This window comes from Erigeron canadensis, chromosome 6 (assembly GCF_010389155.1).
Source record: "Erigeron canadensis isolate Cc75 chromosome 6, C_canadensis_v1, whole genome shotgun sequence".
NCBI lineage: Eukaryota > Viridiplantae > Streptophyta > Magnoliopsida > Asterales > Asteraceae > Erigeron > Erigeron canadensis.
In genome coordinates this window covers 35981179-35992275 of record NC_057766.1, presented here as the reverse complement: position 1 = coordinate 35992275, position 11097 = coordinate 35981179, and the positions used below count along the sequence as shown (strand labels likewise).

Here is an 11097-nt window from a genome sequence, read left to right as displayed (position 1 = left end):
TTAATGCATCAGTTATATTGTTTGCCGTCAGCTTCTTTCAAAAGAAAATATTAACGTAATATTGCTGCTAATACAAGTTTCTTATCAACTGTTGACTCATTTATGATAGATTAGAACATTAATACAGTAATATTTTTTAAAATCTACACACAAAAATGATAATAACCCTTTTATAACGATACATACATTAGTACTTTAGCTGAAACATATATCCCAACAAAATATAGATAATGTTGCCATAATTCTTGAACAAAAACAGGGTGTTTATATACTATAAAAAAACTGAACAAATCTATTTTGCTATATTATTAAAATATTTTATTGTAATAAATACTTAAATCCCGCATCACTAACCAGATAAAGATTATTGATTGATGATGAATGTTATTTATTATTTTTGTTGTTTTTTAATCAACAATGGAGCTTGAAGGAAATCTTGCATAGCTTTCACAGAAGAACCTTTGAAACCATCTTCATCTCTTGTTGCTTCCTCAATCATTGTCTTGATGTCAAATGCTTTTTTTCTCATTTCCTTTCCTTTTCCATCTTCACTCATTACTTCTTCAATCTTCACTCTTAAATCCTCACTCATGACTTCAAAACTAACCCCTCTTGCCACTTCAACACACACCCCTGCAATCTCCACCATCATTTTCGCATTGTAAAACTGCTCGGCCGCCATTGGCCACCCGAGCAGTGGCACTCCACGACTAAGTGCTTCCAATACCGAATTCCACCCACAATGAGTCATAAACCCTCCTACAGATTTATGGGACAATATCTCCAATTGGGGTGCCCATTTCTCTACTACAAGGCCCCTGTTTTCTTCCTCTGCTTTTTTCTTGAAGTTTTCGGGCAGCCATTCCTCTGCTTTGAACTCGGTGTTCATGTCAAATCCCAGAGGAGGACGGACTACCCATATGAAACTTTTATTGCTTTTATCTAATGCAATTGCTAATTGCATCATTTGTGAAGGAGTGATTGTGTGTTGTGACCCAAATGATATATATAAAACAGAGGAGGTTGGTTTCGAATCAAGAAAGTGTAACAACTTTTCTGTTTCCCATCCTGTATTTCGGGTTGGGGATGTATCTGTTAGAGGTGAGTCAATCGGGCCAATGGCCCAAACAGGGCGCCCGAATTTTCTTCTAAAATAAGATAATCCAACTTTATCAAGATTTTCTATCGTGTTAAACAAGAACCCATCAGCATTTCCCCATAATGGGAGGTTAATTTTTTGAAATTCTGACCACGGGTCATTTCCTGTGGCTGCTACTAGGCTTGGAGTTAATTGGGACACTTGAAGTTTACCAGCCTCTTGAAAATCGGGCAAAGTGAACTCACCAGAAACAGAGTTTTTATGTGGTAAATTGATCCAAGCAGAGTAGTAACAAGCTAGCCCAAACCCACCTGCCCCACTAAAAGTGACATGGAAGATTCCAAACTCATGGGAGACATCAGCTGACCACGCAAAGAAAAAGTCAGCTACTACACAAAATGGTGGACATTCATTGTCTACAAGGTTTTTCAGAATGTTTCTAAAGGCGGGTCTGAGAGATGCAGAGGCCACAAGGAGGTCGAATATTCGACTGGGAGGGAGAGAATCTGTGTTTTCACAATGAGGAGGGAGGTTGTGGTCCACAGGGTCGAATGGGATATCAAGAAGGCGGATGGTGGAGGAAGGCGGAAGAGAGCGGCGGAGATTGGCAATGTTGAGAGGGGTGTTTATAAAGGTGATTTGGTAGCCTTTTTGTTCAAGTTGAAGAGATAAAGATAAGAATGGGATGATATGGCCTTGTGCCATGAAAGGAAACACGACAATGTTGTTATTGTTTGTCATTTTGGTTTTGATTTGGAAGAAGAATGTTGATTAGGGGAGGAGGATGAACAAGGGAACGAATATAAATGGAAGGAAGAAATCTAGTAGGAGTAAACGCTAGTTGAGTTGAGAATATGCTTCTTATTTCTAGAAAATATAATTTATTCACTTTTTTTGTTGACTTTTAGACCATACGACTTTTGTTTTCTTTTCACATTGGAAAGTTCAGACTTCAGACGCTGACTAATTCAACTCAATTCTCTTCTCTGGTTACAGTCAAAGCAAAAGTATCTAGTTATTTATCTATATCTATATTTTATTTTAGTTATATCTATATACCGTTAATTCTTAAAATAACTACACTACCGTTTTTATATCAATACTACTCACCGCCGCCGCCAATCGCCGCCGTCGCCACCATCACACCGTGCGGGTACTTTTTATAGTTTAAACTAATATAGATATATATATATATCATCTCTTTATCATTGTGCATTGTGCTGCCCAAATTTTAACTCAAAAGGTTAAGCAAAGATAATCTGAACATAAATTTGACACCTAAGATTTATAACTTGAATGATGATAACGTATTGAATGTTTATATTTTAATTGTTATCTTCGTGAATATTGTATCATTTTATCATGTCTCAAAATAATGTATTAATCGAAATATGCAACTATTAAAGTACCATATCACACACTAATGAATTTACCATTTTTTTATAAATATAAAAAATCAAAAATAGAAAAGGTTAAGAGAAAAAAATGAACTTAAATTTAACACCTAACTGAAGGACTAAATATAATTCAAGAGAAAGTTATAACTTAAAAGGAAAAAGTTGCAAATAACGTTTGTATTAACCTTACACTGGCCAATTTACAGCTCCTGGGTCTATTGTCTTTCACTGATTCTCAGCAAGAGCGGCAGCGTCTTCATTCTTGCAAACATGATTTTGAGAAATCATCACTAAAGATGCTTCCTAAAACAAACACCATCGCTAACATTAGCCATCAAGGTCACAGCTACTAGAAGAGCAATAGAGTAATATATAAATCCAAGCATACGCACAACGGTTCCACCAACAATGGTGCCATCAAGGGGGTGAGTGACACAAGCAGTAACGTGTTCATTTGATGGTACAAATATGTTTCGTTTATGCCGAAAGGGTTCCTCTGGAATCTTTGACTCACTGCAGCAATGAAAGACCCGTTTTCATCTTAAGCTGTATTAGAAAAGCAAAATCATGTGAAGTTTCTTACTCGTAATCTACATGGCATGGAGAGTTGGTGTTCGGATTGAAATCTAAAAGGTGCAGCCCATTGCTTGAAGTAGAACCAACTGCATAGATCTGCACGTACATACATATACAAGATAAGCATGTTTTTCCCAATTATCACCAAATTAAATTAAGATCCCTTCTTTTAATTGAAGACATGAACTTTAGAGGGAACCCCATCATCCATAAATAAGTTGTCATGAAGCTAAAGGATTGAAGAGTGAAATATTTAACAAAAGTGAACAGATAGTATCTAATGATAACAAATAATATATTTCTTACCGATTGTTGAGGTAGCCATGATGGTTTCCTCGTGGGTAGTAAAGCCGTTACAATATCTGAGTCACCCCTACTTTCAAAAAAAAAAACATGGTATATCTTACGAAATACACTACTTCAGGGAGTAAGGACACACCATGGATAATTTCAGAAAAAGATAATCTAAAGGAACTTCTAAGAGATAATATTTAAAAAAACTAAAAAAATAGAATTCATCAAGTGACGGAATATGAGAAAGAAAGACTCACAGCCAAGGTGGGGGAGGGCAATGAATATGTGACACTTGGAAATTATGCATATCCAAAACACCAGACCTAAACTTCATAAAGCAAGCAAAATAAGTGACATTAAGCCTCAATATGAAAAAGTATACATATTAATGAAAACGCATCAAAGATATTTAAACAAAAAAAAAAAAGAATGCATATCCTGACTTACCAACCATCGTCGAGATGGAAGCCCAGCTGATGTTTACAAGATGGATTAATGTTGATTGACTGTATTTCCTTCGGTAGTATATTTGATTGTGCCTGCAGAATACAACATGGAAATAAATAATGTAAAACCTAAATAGCTTAACAGGCTGAAAAAGAACCCAAAAGTAAATAAATAAACTATGGCCTCATAATGAACTGCCATACCTTTAAAGGTCCAATCTTATTCAGCAGAAATGCTAGCCTTACTGATGTTAGAGGAGAAGAGCATACCTGTAAGAGGGGGCAGGGGAGACCGTTTATTATTGACCAAAATCTTCTTAAATCAACTTTGGCTATTTATATAGTAGATTACTCTAAAAATTTATAAAAACAGAAAGGGCACCTCCTTGTGACTTTGAAAAGCAGCTGATGATCGTCCACCACGTAGATCCCAAACATAAATAAAACCACTCTTACTAGCACCAATTACACACTGACAAATATATGTGCCACATAAGTTTTCAGTAAACGTCAGGACATGAACACTTTATAAAAATACATAGATGGCATATTGGCATGTATATGATTAAATGTCAGATTTATTTACTTGATCTCCATCTAGTTGAATGCTGGTAATCCCGCTATCTGCATTGGTAGTAAGTCCAGTTTGTGGAAGATCACTCACTCTTCTGTCCCACAGACTTATTGTTCCACATGTATCTGAAGCAATTACCCTATTCAACAAAGCATGACACATCCAATTACACTACTCTGATACACAAACATGAACCGTCTCATGGCTCACAGCCTTTATATAGCCTGATTGTATGAAAGCATAAGACTTGGAAAGTTTAACAGCAAGCAAACAAAATCAAAAAGGCAAGCAACACCTTTTGGAAGCTTAAACATTAATCAGTATTAGGTACTTCCTATCACAAACCTTGTGTCGTCATTAAACAAGGCTATATCAGATAAACCTTTGCGCACATTACTACCATGAACACTGACAGTAGGCCGCTTTCTCAATATCTGTAAATTGAAAACAGGACAAACTGAAGTTACTGGAACTTCTCATAATATCTGCAGACTGCTCCGTGAGGACAAGGATGATATTGTCATCTATAATAAGTACCGTGATAACTACCCAAACATGTTCAGTGATGTTCTTTTCACATATTTTTCCCCGCATTCCTCAGGAAAGATTCCTTGAGTTAGTCAACTTAATAACAGAAAATACTATCATTCATGCTTGTTTAAAAATACCAATCACCCATGTATTTCATAATTTACTTTTAACTTCAAAGTAGTTGCTTTATAGAACATAACAGTAAATTAATGATTAAATATGTTAAACTTATCACAGAAATTCAGAATCATATACAAACGTATGAGAACCAATAGAAGAAGTCACTAGCTAAAGAAGTATTACTGTATTAGCAAATGAGAACCAAAAGAGAAAACATACCTCCGACGGTTCAGAAGAAATATACCCAATGTCAAAGATATGAACTTCATTAGTGTTCAGGGAAGTACATGCGACCTGTATTGTATGCAAGTTAAATGTTAACCTAAATTACTTACAACGATAATATGATATAATAGCAAGACCTACAACTGCATATTCAAATGAAGTACAGAAGATAAAACTTTTGGCGGTCATGGACACTGAAAACAATTTTGGCTCTTTCCTTGAGAAGAAAACACACCTCATCCTGATTAGCTGGATTCCAGCATACAGCACTTGCACCAGTAAATATAGAGATGTGCAGCAGCTGTTTCGTCAGATCTTCCTCAGTGCCTGTAACAGGACAGAAAGGATATAGCATAAAATCCCTTGGAAAACATAAGACAGATGAGAATTGTTATAACTAAGCAAACTATGAGTAATATTAAAACTTGATTCATTCTCCAATTATTATTATCGAAGTGCTACGTGCAAAATGTGACAGAGATCATTGACCAAACCACAATTAGTGACCAAATCGATTAACAGTCAGTACACTTTCACCGAATAGTCAGAGGTCCTATTGGTGTAAACTCAGCCCTGTGTCAATAGAAAAACATTGATACTTATATATAAGCTTGATGGGTTAATCTTATCACGAATTGGTTTCATAAAGGAACCCTTGTGACTTATATGTGGGTTTTGTCAGGTATGAGATACATCCTGATAGGGCCAAGGTTCAAAACTCTCCCTTTAGGGAACTGCTTGTTTGGCAATGGACTTGGGACCCGTGGATTAAGTCAAACACAACAATTAGTCAGTTACTGGGAAGAAAAAAAAGCAGCTCATAGACCTAATTTCATGAGCTTACCAGATTGATTACTCTGAGAGTATAGAGATTCAAATCCATGCACTGTTAAGCACCCTGATCTTGTCACTGATACCAAATAGATTCCCTGAAACAAGATAATAAATACTCTGTAAAACTCATTAGATCTAAGAGCTAATCTCATTGTCCTAAAGCTAGAAAAGAAGCTGAAATGAGACCTGAAAATCAGAAAAGGAGTTAAACTTTTCTATCTAGATATGAACGATATGAAAACGTAAAATTGATCATTAGCTAACTGCTAGAAAATTATAGTGATGTCGATGCAATATATACTCATACATGCTATATACTTTCAAGCAATGAAGAGAGTTTACCTCTGTGTCAAATTCCAAAGAAGATACACCCAACCTATATTAAAATTTTATTATTAAAAAAAAAAAGTTTATCAGTACTTTGAAATTGAACAAAAGAGAATGACAAAAGAATTAATATAACTCCAGCTACCAAAATTCATTATTAAAATTAAACACAAATAAAATGAAGTTTTTAATCTAGAAGATCACTTTCTTATCCATAAGTAAAGTAGCGATTGTTGTCAAAAAGATTATTCCACCTAATATGAATTTGCTTACATACTTTTTGATTTGTCATCAAGTTAAATGCAGCACATATAAATGCCTCAGCGTATGTGTACAGGATTGGTCATTGTAAAGCAAATCTGATGGTAAAATGGAAATGAGAGGGCAACGTGTGGCAGCTGTGAATCAAATTATAGGCGGTTATGCATCAGATTCTCTACAACGGTGATGCACAGGAAGACAAACCCACCCAGAAACTGTCACAAGTCTTCATCTCATTTTTCTTATCAGTTTATGCTATTATTTCAAGCAAAACCATCACCCCACTCTATGAGTAAGTAATGCCAATAAGAAAACGTCACAATGCTTTTCCCCTGTCCAAATTTTAAAAATTGACACATCATCCCCAACCCCCACTCCCACCCCCCGGGAGGTCCCCCTCTATACCACCATGACTCGTCATTCACTGTTTCCCCAGTCACCGATATTATAAGCAACCACGTAAACGTTTCTTGTAAATCCAAAATGGCAAACATTCAGTCATTCACACAACATTACCTAGCGGGCATAGTTTCAAGGTGCATCCCACGCATCTGCAAAACAATACTGTTATCTAAAAATTCCCCTGGCAGATTATACTCCCTAAAACCGAAAAATTATAGTATAAAAAGAAAAAATGTGACAGTAAAATTGAAAGCATACTAACCATAGGAACGGTATATAGTGAGTCAACATGTGTAGAACACGGTGATTCGCGGTGATAATATGTGTGAGGAAACGCCCTAATCTATCAATCCAAATTATAACAAAACCAAATTAGGGTTAGCTAGTCATTTATCTAGTAATCTAATATAACATTATTTCATTCTCAATATATAAATAAATAAGATAGATATACAGTTGATGGAGATGTACCTCAGAATAGGATTGCATTAGAAGCGGAGAGACGTCGTGAATGTAATTCCGGTCAAATTTTCCGGTCAACTGAATCAGACTCCTTTTCCATTGCGACCTGGAATTCGTTATATTTTGTGAAATGAAATAGTAATTAATTGATAAGATTGGAAGTAGTTAAATTACCGCTTAGGGTTTCTGCCGATCGGAGGTACCGGAACAGCATACTTTTCCATGCCGGATTAAATTGAATTTGGGGGTTTGTAAAGTGAGTGATTTCCCGCGCTTCAATGAGAGGATAAAATAGGAGTAATACTAATAATAAAATATTAAATACTCTGGTACGCGGTTTTATTTATTTATTTATTTTGTTTGTTTTTAAACTTTTTTTAGTCATTGGTTTAGTGCTATATTCATAATCTAACTAAAATAGGTGGGTATATTTTACATCCTTAATCTCTCTCTTTTAGCCTAGTTGGCTAGTAGTCTCTTTATTAATTCTTTATCTTTTAATATTTATTTAATAAAAGGTTGACCTTTAATGAAAAAATTTTATAAAAAAATCATTATTATTATTACTATTATTATTTTATCTATATACCACCAAGAGAAAAACCTCACATATTCACAACCCAAAAAAAAAACCTATGGCCAAAAAAGAGAACTACGATCGACTACCATAATGGTTATGTATATATATTTTTTTATATTTAATCAGTATTATTATTTAATATTAAATTCTTATGTTATTGTTTTCTCTTTTAATTTAATTTGTTGTCCATTATTTCAACGACGAAAAAATAAGACCACATCAGTTCATCTTGAAGATCGTAAGCTAACACATGTTAACCATCAACTACGACTTCGTGTTGTGCATGTATGGACTGTTATGAAGTGGAACAACCCGGAAAAAATCAAAACGTTCGAGATGGTATTTGTTGATGAATTGGTATATATTTTCAAATTATATAATGTACACTTTTTTGTTTATCTTTTTATTTAACAAAAAGCTGGAAAAAAAAAAGTAAACTCAAATCAATATTTATATGGAGTTAATTTTCATATGTTTCTTTTTTAACTTTCGTATTGATTAAGTCGTGATATTGGTCATATTGATGGTTGCTCGAATCATACCATTACTGCATAAAATTTTAATTCGTTGATATTTGATAAAAACCAAAAGAAATTATTGTTTGCTCGCTAGCTTTTCCTTGCATAAGAAAAACACTATTGAACTAACTTTAACTAAAAGAACGTCAAAAGTTGTAATCAAAAATCAATTTACTAAGAATATATATAGAGATTTATGAAGCAAAAAACTTACCCAACAATAATTAGTACTTGATCTTCGTACGCAATGCAACTTCTTTATTTTTTAATTATTAATATATGTTTATTTTTATCGATTAGTATACAGTTTAATATAAAAGCAAACTATGTTTCAACGACAGATACATTATTAATAATACATAGAAACTTTATAAGAGAACTTACAGGATTTTTTCATGTTTTTTCTTCTTTTTTTTTTGCTATTTGCACGGCACGACCATACATGGCTCGATCAATAGTGAGTGGGCTGAAAATTTTAGAAGTTTTTTGACCAATTAAGTGGTTATTCACCTAGAAAATTTTCAAGTTAATAAAATATTTTGAGACTACCCATCCATTGAACGTGCCTGACACTAGTTTTATTAAACACATTTTTTTATATTTTAAAGATATAATCAAGTTGACAAAAGAGTTTGTTTCAGATATTAGTAAAGATAAAGATATTAATAAACAAATACAAACTTTTAAGACGACACTACGTACATAATTGGGACTTTGACCAACAAGGAACTAGCCTAGTGGTAAGGCAAACACCTGGTGACCTTAAGGTCTCAGGTTCGATCCCCGTTTGGGACAAAAAATAATTTCTTTAAGGTACCCGTTACCAATGAAGCCTAAACTCATATGTGAAGTTTAAATATGCGGGTTCGATCCTTCGGGGTGCCCATATCATGTGGGGATTAGGATGGAGGTATTTTACCGGCATCATATGGCTCATACGGGGTGGGTCGATGGATATCCAATTGTGATACCGAGGCTAGGGTTCCCTCCATTACCCTAATTGGGACTTCGACATCAACGGTTTCTTCCTTTTCCTATCTGAAGGATTTTTTTTAGTTTATAAATTATTCGTCAATGATAAATAACGTGCATTATCAAAATCGGACCCATATTAAATATTTTCCTCTTAAAATAGATTTACATTTTAAACCCCCTATTGCAAATTTTTATTACTTGAAAATCTGGAAATGAAAATTCCTTCAAACTCACGATAAACATTTTTAGGTATTGAGAGTTTGAGTTTCACATTTTTTTTAGGGTTGTGATTATTTAAAAACTAAAATTTTATAGAAAACTAGCCAAAACACACTGTGATCTGAATTTAACACAATGTATTAAGTTCATGTCACATTGTGTTTGAACATTTTCTTATTTTCACGCGCTATCAAATACACATTGTGATTTAAAATTTAACACAATGTGTTTTTTGATTACACAATAAAAACACAAACGCATTGTGTTAAATTCAGATAACGGTGTGTTTTCACCAGTTTTTTAGTTTTCACAAAAAAATTAGTTTTCAAATGAAAATTCACTTGTTTCGATTCTCAAAGTATGGAATAACCGCAATCTAAACCGACTCCCTTGTACATGACCAACTAGACACAAAATTGGGTTACATTAAACTTACTTAGATCTCTCATATATTTGACAGGAGAAATGCTAAAGCTACTAACAAATTACAAACAATAATTTACAAAATGACTTGTCAAATGAGATGGACCAATCAAAACAATTTTTTTTCTCTTTTATTTTTCTCTCTCCTTTTATTCTAGTGGTGAAACATGAGTTTGTAAAACTTTTGTTTGCAATTTGTTAGTAACTATAGCATTGTTCGTTTGATAAGGGTAAAAAAACTAGTTTAGAATATTTAGATCGCGTTTGGTTCACAGAATTTAATGGAATTGAAATTGGATTTCATTCCTTAGTACGTTTGGTTGTTCAGTTGTTCAGAGATAGAGAATCTCATTCCGTTGGATTGTAAACATTCTATCATGTGATGAAATCTCTATTCTTTGGGATGAGGGAAGGAATTTCATCTACTTCGTTACTTGATTTTTCGAAAAATCAAAAACATTATATCAAATTTCATTCATTCAGATTTTAATTTATTTGATTTTATTTTTTTTAAAAACATTAAGTGAATCAAATGCGTTCGGTAGAATGTTAATCGATCCCATATTATAAGCATGGAGGCATCATATGACACGTGTTAAACCAGAAGAGTTAGCTACTAAAAAAACACAGGGAAGTTAAAATCTACTCGTATCCTTTTAAAATTAAAATAAAAAAAGAAGTTAAATATACAGATTGAAAGCTATCATTGGTGGAAAAGATGTCATCCGGATCACAATCCGCGTCGTATTATAATCCTGATCGTCCATTTGAAGATAATCCAACGGTTCACGTGAATAGAAACAAACACACATTCAACCTCCAAAAAATTTCCAC

General features: G+C 33.8%; 2 protein-coding genes across 2 annotated transcripts; both read right to left on the bottom strand.

Annotated features, from left to right (window-relative positions):
* Positions 1 to 103: 103 nt before the first annotated feature.
* On the bottom strand, positions 104 to 1932 carry LOC122605414 (UDP-glycosyltransferase 92A1). Its single transcript, XM_043778362.1, has one exon. It carries the CDS (start codon positions 1838 to 1840, stop codon positions 392 to 394), a length of 1449 nt encoding a protein of 482 aa, XP_043634297.1. The 5' UTR covers positions 1841 to 1932; the 3' UTR covers positions 104 to 391.
* Positions 1933 to 2520: 588 nt separating this feature from the next.
* LOC122604797 lies at positions 2521 to 7814 on the bottom strand. The gene is made up of 18 exons (XM_043777663.1): positions 7723 to 7814; positions 7558 to 7654; positions 7349 to 7429; positions 7201 to 7235; positions 6439 to 6472; positions 6107 to 6191; positions 5498 to 5589; positions 5257 to 5331; positions 4732 to 4820; positions 4399 to 4525; positions 4195 to 4284; positions 4017 to 4082; positions 3814 to 3905; positions 3624 to 3689; positions 3379 to 3448; positions 3080 to 3168; positions 2889 to 3009; positions 2521 to 2799 (listed from the first exon to the last, which is right to left on the bottom strand). Exons 1-18 carry the CDS (start codon positions 7770 to 7772, stop codon positions 2722 to 2724), a joined length of 1437 nt encoding a protein of 478 aa, XP_043633598.1. The 5' UTR covers positions 7773 to 7814; the 3' UTR covers positions 2521 to 2721.
* Between the last annotated feature and the right edge of the window lie 3283 nt (positions 7815 to 11097).